The 17138-nt window shown below is 39.6% G+C and overlaps 1 protein-coding gene across 3 annotated transcripts in view; it reads right to left on the reverse strand.

Moving 5' to 3' along the window:
• Window positions 1-17138, reverse strand: part of LOC137631063 (uncharacterized) — a 307769-nt gene that overhangs the window by 265556 nt on the left and 25075 nt on the right. For all 3 annotated transcript variants that reach the window (XR_011041845.1, XR_011041844.1, XM_068362666.1), the window contains exons 5-11: window positions 12560-12664; window positions 11608-11848; window positions 10760-10912; window positions 10103-10314; window positions 5346-5483; window positions 4000-4263; window positions 3179-3359 (exon numbers count right to left, since the gene is read on the reverse strand). Coding sequence is in view for 1 of the 3 variants with exons in the window: in XM_068362666.1 (XP_068218767.1) it covers window positions 3179-3359; window positions 4000-4263; window positions 5346-5483; window positions 10103-10314; window positions 10760-10912; window positions 11608-11848; window positions 12560-12664 (1294 nt within the window). In the remaining 2 variants the exon portion in view is untranslated. The remainder of the gene's footprint in view (window positions 1-3178; window positions 3360-3999; window positions 4264-5345; window positions 5484-10102; window positions 10315-10759; window positions 10913-11607; window positions 11849-12559; window positions 12665-17138) is intronic.

The raw sequence follows: 17138 nt of genomic DNA on the forward strand, positions 1-17138 counted from the left end.
AGAGAAAGCGGCAGGGCCTATCAGAACTGCGTCACAAAAGCTCGCCATTCATTCCTATTTTTAGCCCACTCTTTTGTCTCTCTCACATCTATTCTTCCATCACCTAGAGCAATCTTCACTCTATCCATCCATCCAGACCTTGTTCTTCCTCTTGAACTTCTCCAATCAACTCTTGCATTCATCACCCTCTTTATATAAAACTATAATTTATTACTTTGATATATTATGATGTATATAAATGCAATATTTCAATATAACTAAATATATTACAATGTAATATATAAACGGAATTTAATGTAGGATAATTATATTGTGGTGGAATTTAACAAGGTGAAAAATTCCATGGTGAAATTTACCAAGGGGTATCTGCTTCGGTGGAATATACTGTGGAGGAACTTACCAGTTATCCTTGTGGGTTATGCTCCCATTTATAAGAGACTGTGAAGGTGGTCTTATGCTTCCAAACCCCAGCCTTAATCACCTGGGCAACTGATAGGTTTCCCTTGAAGGCTAATGTGGGCCTATACCCCTGACTTTGCGAGCTCTAGTCTTAGGTGGAACCTCTACTCTCTCTGCAGTCAAGGCATACTCTATAAGGATTATCTCACAAAGCCAGAGAGAGATTGTGTTTCTGACCACTTCTTTTTTGGTCCTGCCAGTACTGAGGAAGAGTCACGGACACTCAGGCTTGGTGTGTCGGGTCCTCTTCTGATAGCATCTCCTCTCAATTACTACCCAATGCTTTATGTAGAGGGGATATATTATATCTCAAACCTAAGGTCATATGCTGATGGGTTCTGCATTTTAGCCCCAAACTCTGGCACAAAACTAAAGGAGACCTCCTTTCATCCCTCAGTGTAGGTGACTAAATCAGACTAACAATGCAATTCACCTACCTTTTTTACAAATGTTAAGGCTAGCAAAAAGACAGACTAGAGAGTAAGATCTCTGTCTATAGACCTTATCAGAGGTGTTCCGATCACCAGCCCCAGGTGGGCGTGATTACGGAACCATAGTTCCGTGGGAGCTGCACGGGCCCCATCCACCCCTATTCCCCAAAAGAGTGTTAAGAGTGTTGAAAAGAGCCCTTTCCTCACAACTATGGCTGTCCTTCCCAGACTTCTTTGTCTGAGTCACCAGCAATGAGGACGATTCCCACAGGGGGGGGGGGGGAGACCACACTAGTTGCTCAAATAAAAACCACAACACAGGAACAGTCTAGGGGAGAGGGATGACCCATGACATTCCAGCAAGTGGTGTCACAGGCACTGAGGGAGCAGGGGCCATAAATGACAGATGGCACAAGGAAAAGGGTGGCTAACAACGGGGTAACCAGGTCTGAGATGAACAGGGTAACTGAGTCAGAGGTGATGGGTTAACCCCTAAGCACGGGAAAACATGTATTTTCAGCCCCGAGGTAGACTTACACCCAAACTCAAGCTCAACACCGGTATTCTAATGGCACAGGTGTCAATCTACGAGCCACAACTGTCCTCTAGGGCTTAGGGGGGATTACCACAGGGGACTCCACCGAGGTCACTGGTACTGGGGGGCAGTTCCATACTTTTAACCACTACCGTACCTCAGGAGACACTGGGACTTAGCCTTAGTCCTCAGCTCCCTCAACAAAGTCATGGAAGGCCTACCTGAAAGACCTAAAGAACCCATGACTTCCTTAGGTTAAACTCAACATCAGTAGTCTGCACTGAGAGAGGTAAAGATCTATCAACCACACACCTAAAGCACCTGAAAAGTATTGGCAGGGAACTTGCGCATGATGCATACCGTACTCCCAAGGAACCAAATCAGGGGGGTATGCACAGGGGCAGTAGAAGTAGACACATCCCCTGAGGTGATGAAAAAGAGAAATACAGTATCTTCAGTGTTTTCTTAAGCGTTGCCAAGACAGACACTAATTAAGGGTTAGGTTTCTTTTTTCCCCCTCAGGTCAGAAGCCTGCCACTGCACAGGAGGTTGTGACCTGTACTTGGCACACACGGATGATTACGAACAATCATGAACCCTATAAAATGCACAGAAAGTGTGGATCTACAGCCAGTTTAATAATAAACTGGTTGCAATGTCCAATCTTTCCCTGACTAAAATGTACACTATCTCTTGCCTCACATCCGCTGCAATCAAAATCAGAAGCGAGCATTTCCTTCCTGTAATTAAAAGAAAATGAAATGATGATTCAGCGTGCAAGCCTGCACTCAACGCTTGTCATTTAACAACCTCATTAAACAATTTCAACAGCCATACAGCTCGTGCTGAAAACATACCCTTATTTAAAGGACGATGGTTTGTATTTCATATTGGAACAAAGAATCTATATGTCATGTCAATATTGATACAATATCAGCCTTTAAAAGCTCTGTCACTTGCCCAAACTACATTGAAGGATGTTTATTTGACCAAATCAATTTACCCCAAGAACTACAGTACAGTCTGAGTTCCTCAATCAACTTGAAATTTTCAAACTTTCTTGAGAGCTAGAGTAAAAATTCTGCTGAATGCTAGATTTTAACCATATGCTAAACTTATCCAGTTCTACAACAAAATTATAGAATGATAAAGAATACTCATTACTGTAAGTCTTATCTACATGAAACTAATTCTATAATATTTTTCTCATGTAGTATACAAATCCATTACATTAACACAGCCTACTCATGCATCACATAAATTCTGAAAATTTATTTCATATATGCCGTTCTACTATATAATAAGAAAAGATAAAGACCAGGCTTCTCATTTAAGATGAGACATATGTATACATTCCCCATTAGTAATGTTTTTTAACGGAGTTACTCTTTCTATACTGTAGAGTAGATTAATTCAGCTTTAACAAATACATGGGATCAGGGGAGAACATTTTTTTTAAGTAATGAGTTTTACAACTAAATTTTTTTAATAACTTACATATAAATAAAAACCAATTACTTTAACATAGCATGAAAAACAACTTTGACAAGAAATGTACTGAGCTCCTGACACTGGCAATATGAAAGGGACCAAATAATGGAGTACTATGGAAACATTCAGGAGTTAGATGGACAACCTCTATGAGAATTAGAGAAATATACACATACAATTGTAGCAAAGTGGTATAAATGCACACATAAGCCATATTCAAGTGATGGGTTTGAGTTGAAACAATTAAAGATTGCCAACATACCCTGTCCCTTAACATCATCCGGAGATATAGAATCCCCCGATGAAGGGTGCTGAGAAGGAGCCAATAGCCCAAGATGCTGAAGTGATGTAGTAAAAGCCGGGTGACTAACACGTTCTACAAGCTCAACAACCAGCGCTTCAACCACTCCGCGGTGCTCCACCAAACGTTCAATAATGCTACCCTAAACAAACATCAAAAAGGCTTCTAATGAAACTGTAAAAAAAATATTATTGAACCTCCCTATGATATCTAGCATAGCAATGCAATGAGATTGACACTTTTTGTTAAACATCTTGTTAAGCTTATTGTAATAATAGATGCTTAAAAAATTAAATAAGGTACTTACATACAAAATACAGCATATTGATCTATGGTGTTTTTCTTTAAATTTCCATTCTTCTTACGTTATTGGGAAATGCCCAGTTCTCCCAGATTAATTACAAGTTTAAGATTCATAAATCTGATTGTTTGTGATTACAGCAAATTTCTTTAAATAATAATCTTAGGTAATGTATTCATAAGTTTTTCTTGTACCAATTTGGGATCAGGTATAGTATTTCCATCAAATACCAACACATACCTTACAATAACTACAATGCACTAGTTTTAACCTTTTTATAGCTTTGGTACCAATAACAATGTTTCTAAATGCACACGAAGGTTTTTTTTTCTTTAGTTATACAAGGAAATGAAGTATAAGGTCTAGAATAGTTACATAGGTTTCTGACATTAATGTATATCCTTGTTAAGTAATCCTTGGAAATTATAAGGGACAACTATATACTGTATATAAATCTTTACAAAATTACAGTTAAACTTACCACTTTTGAAGTTGCCCCCTTAAAGACAAATTTAAATTCTGACCACTCCAGCATGTCTTCTAATGCTGCAGCAGCTTCCTCTAGCCGCAAGGTCAAAACAGGTAACTCTTCTGTGAAATGCTCAATGATTCTGGCAACACCTCGTATTCGTGCTCCACCTCCCATCTCTTCAAACTGTTCCTTTTTATGGACAAGCGAGTTCAGGAACGAGGTCAGATTCTCTTGTAAAATCCGTAACTTCTGGAGTTCTCGAAGATGTAAATCCTTGAGCAAATAGATTATATTTAGTAGCATGTACAGTATAAACATCATCATCATCTCCTCCTACGCCTATTGACACAAAGGGCCCCTACTAGATTTCACCAGTGCTCCTGCTAGATTTCCCCAGTAGTCTCTTTATCTTGAGCTTTTAATTCAATACTTCTCCATTAATCATCTCCTACTTTGCGCTTCATGGTCCTAGGCCATGTAGGCCTGGGTCTTCCAACTCTTCTAGTGTCTTGTGGAGCCCAGCTGAACATTTGGTAAACTAATCTCTCTTAGGAGTGCAAAAAGCATACCCAAACCATCTCCATCTACCCCTATCATGATTTCATCCACATATGGCACTCGAGTAATCTCTCTTATAGTTTCATCTCTAACCCTGTCCTGCCATTCAACTACCAATACCCTTCTGAGGGCTTTGTTCTCAAATCTACTAAATCTATTGGAGATTGTTTTATTGTCATACCATGACTCATGTCCAAAGAGTAACACCGATCTCACTAAATTGATATATAGCCTGATTTTTATATGTAATTTCAGGCAAATTGATTTCCAAATTTTACTTAAACTAGCCATTGTCTCATTTGCATTTGTCAATCTTTCACTAAACTCTAATTCTAAAGACCCTTTATTGGAGATTCATAGTTCCTAAATAATTAAATAGTTCTACCTCACTAATCCTTTCTCTTTCCAATAATATTTCCTCTTCCATTGCATACTCCATTCTTATCATCTCTGTCTTTCTTCTATTTATCTTCAGCCCAACCTCCTGTGATGTTTCATACATTCTGGTAAGCAAGCATTGCAAATCCTGTGGTGTTCTGCTAACAAGGACAGCATCATCAGCATACTCTAGATCTGAATGTATAAACAGGCACAGTATATTTAAGCAAGTAATACTGTAACTGCCACATACATTAAAAAACAAAATAAGATGACAGACACTAAGATTACCCTGCGAACAAAGTATCAAATTTCACAGCATACTCTTGTAAATAAACACATTAAAACTAAATTCAAATAATTATCAATAACTATGGAAAACTTATTAAGTCAATCATCGCCAATTAAACTGTACTTACATTTCGCAAAGATTTAGCTAAGAGATGAGTTGGTGAATGTGCAGACTCCAGTGAAGTTGAAGAAGACTGGATGATCAGCTCCAAGCTTGTTCTTAGAGATCCAACATCAACACAAAGAGTCTGAAGCACCGAGCTTATCTGCGAAGCCGAAATTGAGTAATAAATGCACAAATTTTTCCCAAGTTACTAAGCTTTAAAAGCATCTAATCATATTGCATTACAACAACAAGGTACAAACAGCAAAGAATTATCAAACAAATAAAGCCACTTAATTTCTACCATATTTACAATGCCCACATTCTGCTATTCCCTTTCTCTGAATTTTCAAAACGTTAAAAAACTTAAAGCCCAATACAGTATTAAGAGGTACAACTTCTCCAGCTCTTTTATGCAATAAAAAACTGATAAATAAAAAATAAGATATGATTAGTGTAACAAGTATATTTATAATATTACGATTTTCATAAGGTGTACAGTGTGACATTCAATATCAAAATAAGAAAAAATGATCGAGATTGACATCAAGTCTAACCTTAAAGAGGTAACTGACTGTAACGGGAGTGTCATGATTATTTATTAACAATTAATTCTATATCAATAAGTACAGTTTTAAATTAAAAAACACAATGATCAGAACTGTATTGTATATAAGATTGCTCAATGCTACTATGCATATGAAACACATTAGCGATATATTTTTCTTCCATTTCGGTAAATAAATAACATCATAACATTTTTTTCCCTTTTAATGTCATGATTATTTATTTACAATCAATTCTATATCAATAAGTATATTTTTAAATAAAAAAACACAATGAACAGTACTGTACAACGCTACTACACATATCAAAACATTAGCCATACATTTTTCCTTCATTTTGGTAAATAATTGAGTTAAACTATTTACTGAATGGTTTAAAAAAAAAACAGGTAGGTTATTTACTGATGTATCACCAATGAATATTAATTGTATTACTGAACAATAAATTAGCTACAGTTAAAGATATGCTTGAGTTGAAGAAAATGGGTTTAGTTATGCATGAAAGAAAGCATACCTCTCTACAGTAAGGGTAACATTAATAACCTACAGTACGTACGGTACTGCATATTTCGTATACTGTATGCAAAGAATTGTACAGTACTCTAAGCATTGTACAGTATTATTTTCCATCTATAATGTTATGTTATAATAACTACTTCATTTACATGTACAGTGATACCTCTGGATACGAAAGTTTCTGCTTACGAAAAATTCAGGATGCGAAAAATGATTCGAAGATTTTTATGCCCCAGGATACGGATAAAATTTCAGGATACGAAAACCTTACGAGATCCCAACTCTTCGCCGAGAGTAATTTTAAAAAGCGCGCGCCGCCTGACTTTGAACTTGGGTAGACTCACTTACAGCCTCCCGCTCACCCATTGGTTATCTCCCTACTCAGACGCTAGCTGACGCCATATGATCCTGCTTTCCTATTGGTCGGCAACTATCCCAGCTTGCCTACGCACGGGCGTTCATCTCTCTCTCTCTCTTTTCGTTCCGACCGCGGTATCGTTAACAGACAATGTGTGCTTTCGCTTGTTTGACTTAGTGTTAATATACAGTACATTCGTACGCCACGTGTTATCGTTAATAAACATTCGTTACTGTGCTCTGTACTGTATTAGTGTTTACTATACATAGACTGTATATAACGTTACGTAGTGTATTATATTACATATTACTGTAGCCATGGGTCCCAAGAATGTTGCCGAAGGAAAGAAGAAGAAGACGATGCTCTCGATGGAGACGAAACTTGAAATCGTTAAAAAGTACGAGTCTGGCATGCGTCCAAGTGCAATCGCCAAGGAGTATGGCCGGAATCCATCTACGATAGGCACCATCCTGAAGCAGAAGGCGGCCATAAAAGCAGCGACACCTTCTAAGGGCGTCACTATTTTCTCCAACAAGAGAACCCACGTGCATGACGAGATGGAGAGGCTGCTTCTTGTGTGGATCAAGGACAAAGAGATCTCAGGAGACACCATCACTGAGACTACAATTTGCCAGAAGGCCTCCGCCATTTTCGGTGATCTCGTGCGTGCTCAGGCCGAAGAAGGAGCAGGAGAAGGAACATTCCAGTAGGAACCCCCAGAGTTCAAGGCTTCTCGTGGGTGGTTCGAGAAGTTCAAGAAAAGGACTGGCATCCATTCAGTGGTACGGCATGGGGAGGCAGCCAGCTCGGACACGAAGGCCGCCGAAGCCTTTGTTAAAACGTTCGACGAGTTGACTCTGCAGGAAGGCTACAGTTCGCAGCAAGTTTTCAATTGCGACGAAACTGGGCTTTTCTGGAAGAAAATGCCTCGTCGGACATTCATCACGGCGGAGGAGAAGAGGCTACCCGGACATAAGCCTATGAAGGACAGGCTTACCCTTGCTTTTTGTGCAAACGCCAGTGGGGACTGCAAGATAAAGCCCCTGCTGGTGTACCATTCAGAAAATCCCCGAGCCTTCAACGCCCACAAAGTCATCAAGGAGAACCTTCCCGTGATGTGGAAGGCGAATGCAAAAGCCTGGGTAACGAGGCAACTGTTCATTGATTGGGTGAATGTCTGCTTCGGTCCGACTGTCCGAAAATATTTGGAAGAAAAGCGCCTCCCTATGAAATGTCTGCTGGTGTTGGACAATGCTCCAGCTCACCCTCCTGGCCTCGAGGAATATCTTCTGGCCGAGTATTCCTTCATAAAGGTCCTGTATCTACCGCCTAACACCACCCCTCTCCTCCAGCCCATGGACCAGCAAGTTATTTCTAATTTAAAAAAATTGTACACGAAGCATCTCTTCAAGAGATGTTTCCAAGTCACAGAAAGTACAAACCTCACTCTGCGTGAATTTTGGAAAGATCACTTTAACATCGTGATATGCCTCAAACTCATCGATCTCGCTTGGCAGGAAGTTTCGAGGCGTACCCTAAACTCATCTTGGAGGAAGCTGTGGCCTGATGCTGTCTCTGCACGAGACTTCGAGGGGTTCGGGAAGCCTGGAGGCGAAGCCGAGATCGTTGACGATCCTGAACCAATTCAGCAGTCTGAGGTGGCTGACATCGTACATCTTGATACGTCCATAGGGCTGGAAGTTAGCGCGGAGGATATAGATGAACTTATCGAGGAGCACCACGAGGAGTTGACGACGGACGACCTGAAGGAGTTGGAGACGATGCAAGTGAGTGATGTTCAAGAGCAGTTCTCTAGCGGTGATGAGGAGGATGTTGCACCTTTGAAAACGGCAGACATCAAGGAAATTCTTGCATGTTTCCATAAAATGGCAGACTACGTCGAAAAGGAACATCCAGAAAAAGTTTATACCAACCGTGCGCTTCAACACTGCAATGACGTTTGCCTAACGCATTTTAGAAATGTGTTGAAAAGTAGGCAGAAACAAGCTTCAATGGATAGTTTCTTATTAAAGAGGCCAGCGGTATTAGTAGGCCAAGACGAAGGTGAAAGTGAAGAAAAGAAACAGAAAAGAGGAAGGGATGAAGAATTAGAAGGTGAAAGTAAAGAAAAGAAACAGAATAAAGAAAGTGATGAAGAAGTAGAAGGTGAAAGTAAAGAAAAGAAACAGAAAAAAGAAAGTGATGAAGAAGTAGAAGAGATTTAGAAAATATGAAAAACGTAAAGTTATAAAAAAGCAAAAAAAAAAAATTCAATTTTAAGTTTTATGTTACCGTTAAGTGTTAAAGTAATTTTTTCTTTCATCTTATAGTTTTCCATATGTAATGTTAAGTGTTAATTATTTCTGCCATTTTTTTATTTCGTAAAGTTTAAGTGTTAATGTGTTAAGTGTGTAAATTACTGTACGTAGTCTGTCACTTGTTACGTTTTCTGCCTTATGCCATCCTCCTCTGCCGCGACTTCGCTATCGGACATCGTCTCAATCAAAAGGTAAGTTTCAACTTTTTTGTTACACTAATTAACTGTAACCTTTTTTTCAGAGTGTACAGGTATCAATCCTTAATTTAGGTGTACGTACAGGTAACAATACACCTTCACTGATCTAAATGCTTTACGTACATACAGTACCGCAACTTTTATACAGTACAGTAGTAAAGAAAACGGACCGTTTTCTTTGGGCTTGGGGGGGATAACTTGGCTATAACTACATTATTGAATAATCTCATAGTGGTTTCTGGAATGGATTAGGCTGTTTTTAACGGTTGTGTTAATTATTGAATGATAGAAATGGCTGCATTGCATGTTTATTACTACAGTTTAGCGTGTTTATGAAAGAAAAGGTGACTTTTTGTAAGGCTTGGAACGGATTAGGCTATTCACATGTAAAACGCGACTCAGGATACGAAAATATCAGGATACGAAACCGCATCCTGAACGGATTACTTTCGTATCCTGAGGCATCACTGTATTAACAGTTAGGTTAGGTATATTGAATGATTCAAATAGATTTAGCTGTATTTCATTCAAGTTATAGATTTATTATAAAACTTAATGTGGTGTTTTTGTAGGGCTTGGAATGACTTAGGCAATTTACAAGTAAAACTACTCTCATTATAAAATATCATAACACAAAAGCCACTCCATAAGTTAATTTTGTATCTAGAGGTATTTCTGTATGCATGTGTGAATAATTCATATAAGCTACTCTACATCTTCTGTCTATATGACATAAGAATACTGCACACACATTTTGACATATTCAGACATGTGAAGACTGTATTATGTATGGGTTACGAAATGTAACTGAACTTATAGGTACAAACCTCTGGTACAAGTTGTTGAGAAAGTTGTTGTCTAGTATGGTGGTTAAGAGCAGCCAGAGATGCTCGGACATTAGCAAGAAGCCTGACAACAGTTGCCAAGATAGGTGGGAGTCTGGAACGAGTGTAGCGCATAACTTCATGTTGTTCTTCTTGGGTTAGTCTGCGCCCACAATGTTCAAATTCTTGGCTCAATTCAATGACCTTGACTACGCCTATTTAAGGAAAAACAAAATTTTCTAGATCACTTTTTTTTTCTTTTTAATTCAATCCTCTAGAATCATCTTATTATGCATAACATAGATGGAAGAATACAGGTGGAACTAAGATCAATAAGATGGCATAAAAGTGAGTGCTACTAGGAGACACAGCAACAACCCTTCCATTAATGCCTACAGCCCAGAAGAGGTTAAACTCTTTAGAGTAACTGTATATATGATATGATAATGATTTTGGGGGATTAAAAGAATTTCAACATCTACTCAATGCTTTAATTGTAACCATTTAGTAAAAGAAGCTACTAACCATGAGTAATATTCCCCCAAACAGTCTAAAAATCATATGGATATGGATGACTTTCAAAGATTTGAGATAAGGAGGTGCCATTACAATGGGAACAACAATGAAAATCTGGTCTACATCAATTACTCAAATACTTACCAATGGCCATTTGTCTGAGCGCTGCCTTAAGAACAGAGATAAGATGAGAAGGACTCGTCCCAGAGGGACTTGTACCAGACGCATCACCAGGATTGAAAAGCTGAGCCATTCCTTCCACACAATCATGAACTTCTTGCATCAAACATACTAGTCCTGCAAGTTAAATACAAAACTAAATTAAAACAAAATATATCCTATCTTCATATCATAATTCAGATACACAATTCTAAAGATTTTTAGTCATCTTCAGTTCCTGTAAAATAGGAGTTGGCAGTATTTAAAAAGCATCACCAAATAGAAATATCCTTCTGGTGCACACATTCAAAACTCACTCCTAGCTTGTTTTTCAAAGAGTAAAAATTCTATGACATGACTATTTTGCACATTTACCTCTGCCAGGGTGCGTGTGTGAGAGTGTGGGCAAGTCCAAACAATTCAAAAAGAACACAATAAAGCCTATGATAAATAGAGCTAAATGTTATTTACTGTAATATACAAATTAAGTGAACTAACATTCAATGAATGATCCTGTAAATACAAACTTACAATCAAATGCCAGCCTTTTCTCAAATGAGAAGAATACAAAGATAATAATAGCAAGTTATTTCCTCTCGAGCTAACAAACTATATCAGAGAGCAGAAGCATCCCAAGACTGCATGTCTGACCAATAGCTACAGGGAACACCATACCATAAAAAAACTCATTACCTTACTAATATGCAATCATCATGAGTCTCTGGCCTATTTAAACCTTTAGTCGATATGTTAAGAATATTAAAGAAACCGAGTTTAATAAAAAAAATTGTCAATTCTTATAGATCTTTAGATTAACTGCTCATAACACTTACTGTTTCTCAGATTAGAATTTTTGATAAAGACATCACACTTCTTTCTGAAATCCTCAAAGCTTTTCAAGTGTCGAGTAGCAGCAATGGTCTTCTGAGCTGTGGCAGGGGAGAGGTCAGAAGGCAAACTACAAGAGTACAAATAATGCAAGACAGTCTCTAGAGCCGAGTCTTCTAGTCCACACAAGTCTTTCCAGTCTATACCGGGCATGCTGGATTTCAATATAATACTATGCACCTCAAACTGCAAAAAAGAGGTTGATTAACAATTAAAAACATACTCTAGAAAATAGACAAAAAAAATATAACATGATTTCAGATGTAAGTTTTTTCACACAAGCCAATTACCGGATTGTAACAATAATCCCTTTCCATATCACTATTCACCAATCATTCCCCTGTATACGTGAGGATACAGTATGTCTAAAGTAAAAGTAAGTTTTGGCTTTAAAAGTTTTTCAAGAAAGTTTTGGCCTTAAAGTTTTTCAAGAGTGTACAACAGATTTATAAGTGTAGTAGGAGGTTTTGTAAAAGCTTAAATTTCTAAAAAAAAACTTAGAATTTTTAAATAACAAAAAAAAAAAATAAACCGCATATTTCTGTACTGTATTTACTATACAGTTTGTCTGCTATCAATAAATAGGATGTTGTTATTAGACCACTGTATAGCAGGAACTATTTACAGTTTTGCTTAAAAAAAATAGTAAATGAAACACAAACTATTACGTAATGATACCCACTTATCACTTAATCCATTAAAATAATTCTGTCCCGTAAATGATTACCCAAGGATCAGCTGTAAATTTAAGTACAAAGCAACACCTTAAAACCTGTGCTGACAATAAAATTACCAACTAAAGCAAACTCAAAAGGTGGTTCATGTATAGGGGATTCAGACCTTGATGCCAAATAATCTAACCCTTACCCTAAAAGGAATTTCTAAGGTGATGCTTACCTTTCTACCGGAACGTGACGTAATCACAACATCGTGGAAATACCCATCAGTCAATGCTGGTAACAAAGAATAGGGAAGATCTTGTACCACATCTGGACTACTCAGCTGTAATTACAAAACACTAGAAATTATGTGAAGATATGAACAGAGGTTAAAAAAGCTGCTAAATGCAAATTCCTCCCTATATACAAGAGGCTACTTACAGTACTACATTAGTTTCATCAGTATAAAAAATACACTGTACTTGAGAGAAATATTCTGACACCTTAAATCCGGTGGCTAATGTTATCTCAACAATCCTACTTTATATAATATTTCTTTTAAGTAACTTGAAATTTATGGATGTAAGTTTACTTGGTATTATGGCTATGACAGCATTTTAAATTTTGTAAGTGAAATTAGTTTCTTTCAATAGAAACCTGTTACTCCTACACTCAACCATGATGTAATACATGTAAAAGTGATTATAAAATAGATATATGAAAAAAACATGGTAAATATTTTGGAAGGTGTTTCATAATTGGCTGCCCTATAGAAAAACTAAAGATCTAATTACTTTATAACCATAGTCATAGTTTGTGTAACTGATAAGAATCTCTGTAATATTCTTATAGAAAAATATATTCTAAACGGGAATTGTATTTTTCCTAGCTATTAAAATATAAATCCTTTAGAATAAGGCATATCTTCAGTAGAGCTAGAATAGTTGTTGAAATCATTAACAAGGAAGTTAACGATGGCTGATGAGAAGTCAAGGCCACTCTCCTGTCAAAGACACTTCCTTTTTTATCTTAAACTAGGGGCAGAAGGGTGGTTCAGGAGGGAAGTATAACTTTCAAAGACTCAGGTTTGAATAGCGTGGTAAAATGACAAATTTAAAAGCAATATGACAAATTCCTAGATAATTTGTATTTTTTGTAATGATACAAACCTTTAGCTATTTATTAGGGGTATTACTTTTGGCAAAGCTGAAAGGACGAGCCATTAAATTGTAACGAGGGTTAATCACCCATTCAGCTAGTTAGTGGGGGTAGGGGGGTAGCTGGCTACCCCTACCACTCACACACCAGTGATTTAGGTCACTTTGCTTGGAGGTAGGACTTCAAGGGGGATAGGGCTGGCACGAAAGTTTGTATAAATAGCTAAAGGTTCGTATCGTTACCAAAAATACAAATCATCTATGAATTTTTCATTTGTTCCGTAACAGGAAGACAAACATGCGCTATTTATTAGGGGTGATTAACCCATTAGGAGGGTGGAAGTCCCTGCCAATCTGGATTTTGGCTTTACCCGGGGACTCCTTATTTGAATAGGTTTGTGCCAAAATATGGAGTCCCTGCACCTCGCTAAAACCTTGCTACGCAAGATTTGTAGACTTCACAAGTTGTGTGATGAGATATTTAGAAGTGTGATTGTCCAGGTAAAAGTTATTCCGAGTCTTTTGTGGGAAAAACTGTTGCAACCAAGACTCTCCGAATACCACCCCGCCAGGATATGAGGATGAAAGAGTATTAGCTTAATACTAGGTACACAAGGAAGTATGGTTTATCTGTAGTGTTTTGAGGTCAGTTTATGCAGAGAACCCAGGATGCTGCTTTCCCCAAAAGAGGGGTGGATGAAGAAAAGAATAAGAGCCAGTCAAACCTTTTCATTTACACGGACTAAAACCGGGTAAGTGCCCTCAGCCTTCTGCTATTTGTCCAATAAGGAGCTTGAGGTATTATACCAGCTGTTGTTCAGCCACCACAGGACCGATAGAGAATGTACCGAGCCTCCTGTGTGTTACGTCTTGCAGGTAGTGGGCTGTGAACGTGTTCCGACGTTTCCACACCTCAGCCTGAAGCATCTACGTCACTGGGAAGTTTCTTTTGAATGCCACGGAGGTAGCTATACCCCTAACATCATGAGCTCTGGGGCGACATCAAGGAGGGTCCAGATTCAAGACATGGTCTATGACCTTGCAAATCCAGGCCAAGATGGCGTTATTAGTGACCTTCCTCCTTGTTCTTCCCTGTGCTGACGAAAAGTGCAGGCACACGGGGACAGGCTGCAACTGTTCTCTAGAGGTACAGCCTCAAACTCCTCATTGGGCAGAGAAAGAGATGATCAGGGTCATCTTTTAGAATCGAGACTCGAAATCCAAAAGGAGTCGAATCAGGGATCCGCAACTCCCGGATTCTGAGTGTTGGCAACAAACTCGGGGACGAAACTGAACGTTACCTCTCCCCATTCCCTTGAATGGGCGATGTCGTATGAGAGACCATGAAATTCACTGACACGCTTCACCGAAGCCTGGCATAATGGTTCATAGGGAGAAAATTCGAACCACATTACATGGGGGAGGTTTCACTTCAGACTGAGAACAGGCAAGTTCGTAACTCCGTATGAGTAGAAAAAGTTCTAGCAATGAGGATATGTCCATTCCGTTCAGTCTAAATGCTAGGCCTAAGGCTGGGCGATAGCCTTTTACCGCCGAAACTGAAAGGTGCATTTCTTCAGGCAAATACACAAGGAACTCCGCTATTGCTGGAATAGTGGCATCGAGAGGAGAGATACTCCTTCCGTGACACCAATCACAGAAGACTTTGCACTTTGCTTGGTAGACTGCTGCTGATGATTTCTGTAGATATCCAAACATTCTGCTCGCAACTTGGTTCGAAAATCTTCTCTGAGCGAGGAGATGCTGGATGGTCTCCAAGTGTGAAGTTGTAGCAAAGCTACAGCTTTGTGGAATATGTTGCCATGTGGTTGTTTGAGTAGATCATGTCATGGAGGGAGCTATATGAGTCATTAAGAGGTTGACCAATGTCCTGGCCTTGTTGAGTACCCTCCTCATCAGACAGAATGGGGGAAAGGCATAAACGTACATGTCCCATCATTGTTGGAATGCATCTTGCCAGAGAGTCTTGACGTCTGGCACTGGGAAGCAGTACAACAGGACCCTGAAGTTTAGGGACGTTGCGAAGAGATCCACAGTCGGAGAACCCCACAAAGTCAGGACTCTGTTGGCTAATAGATGATCCAAAGACCACTCTGTACTCACTATCTGAGATGCTCTGCTAAGTTTGTCAGCGAGCACATTCCTCTTGCCTCGGATGAAGCATGCCGAGTGGTATTTGAACCTCGGCCCATCTCAGTATCTCTACTACTAGAAAAGGACAGGGACTGCAAAAAAGTACCTCCTTGTTTGTTGATGTAAGCCACTACTGTGGTGTTGTCACTCATCACCATCACTAAGTGGCACGCCAGGAACTGGTGGAACTCTTGAAGGGCCAGAAAGACAGCTTCATCTCTAGGAGATTTATGTGGAGGTATTCTTCCGACTCTGAGCAGAGACCTGATGTCGTGTGGTGCCGCACAAAGGCCCCCCACCCTTTTTTTTTGAAGCGTCTGAGAACAGCATTAAATCTAGGGGGAGGACGAGAAGATCCACTCCCTTTCATGGGTTCTCGTCTGACACACAACATTTGAGGTCCGTCTGTTCCACTGATCCCATAAGGACCCAGATTTCCGGGGAGTCGAGAGCCTGATTCAACTAGGACTCGAGTTACCACAGGAGAGATCGCATCCCGAGGCGACTTTCGGGAACTAGGCGGGCCAGAGATGAAAGGTGCCTGAGGAGACGTAGCCACATCTGGGCTGGAAGTTTTTTTTCGTCGGAGAAAGGGTCTTACGACCTTTCTCAGCCTCAATATCCTGTCGTCTGATGGGAAGGCTTTGTGGAGATTGGTGTCTATTGTTATGCTTAGGTGTACCAATCTCTGTGTAGGAAGCAGGGAGGACTTCTAGAGGTTTACCATGATCCCCATATCTTGGCAAAACCTCAGAAACTTGTCTTGGTATTGAAGAAGGATTGACACAGAGTCCGCCAGGATTAGCCAGTCGTCCACATAACAAAGGAGACAGATGCCAATCCTGTGTGCCAAAGATGACAATAGGGTGAACACTTTAGGTGCTGTGGAAAGATCAAAGCACAGCACCTTGAACTGGTATTTCATGATGTCTAGGCTGAATCTTAAGTACTTCCTTGAAGACTGATGGTTTGGGATCTTTGAAGTATGCGTCCTTTATGTCAAGTGTGCACATGAAGTTCTGTGGGCTTACCGCGTCTGCCGTCTCCATGCAACACAGAGTTTGTTTGACAAACTTGTTCTGAGCCGAGAGGTCGATGACTGGTCTCCAGCCTCCAGACGCATTTTTCGCAAAAAAGAAAGCGTCGACTGAAGAAGCCTGGAGACCCGTCGAGAACGTCCTGGAGAGTGCCCTTCTTCAACAGGGTCTGGGCTTCTGCCTGGAGGGCTAGCCCCTTTGCTGATCCCATTGGAAAGGAGTCTGTTGACACTGGTTTCTTGATCAGGAGATGGAGAAATGTTATGAATGGCATGTGATACCCTGAACGAATCATGGAGATTGTCCAGGGTATGGCCCTGAGTTGCTTCCACCTGTCCCAGCAACTTTGTAGGCATCCCCCCATAGGTGGATAAGCAGGGGGAGTGCCTATCATAGTGTTTGCGGCCTTGGCCAGTCCCTCTAGGATATTTTCTTCCCATGGAGGACTTAGTGCCTTTCCTGTCCTTAA

Source organism: Palaemon carinicauda, chromosome 39, assembly GCF_036898095.1.
Source record: "Palaemon carinicauda isolate YSFRI2023 chromosome 39, ASM3689809v2, whole genome shotgun sequence".
NCBI classification, from domain to species: Eukaryota; Metazoa; Arthropoda; class Malacostraca; order Decapoda; family Palaemonidae; genus Palaemon; species Palaemon carinicauda.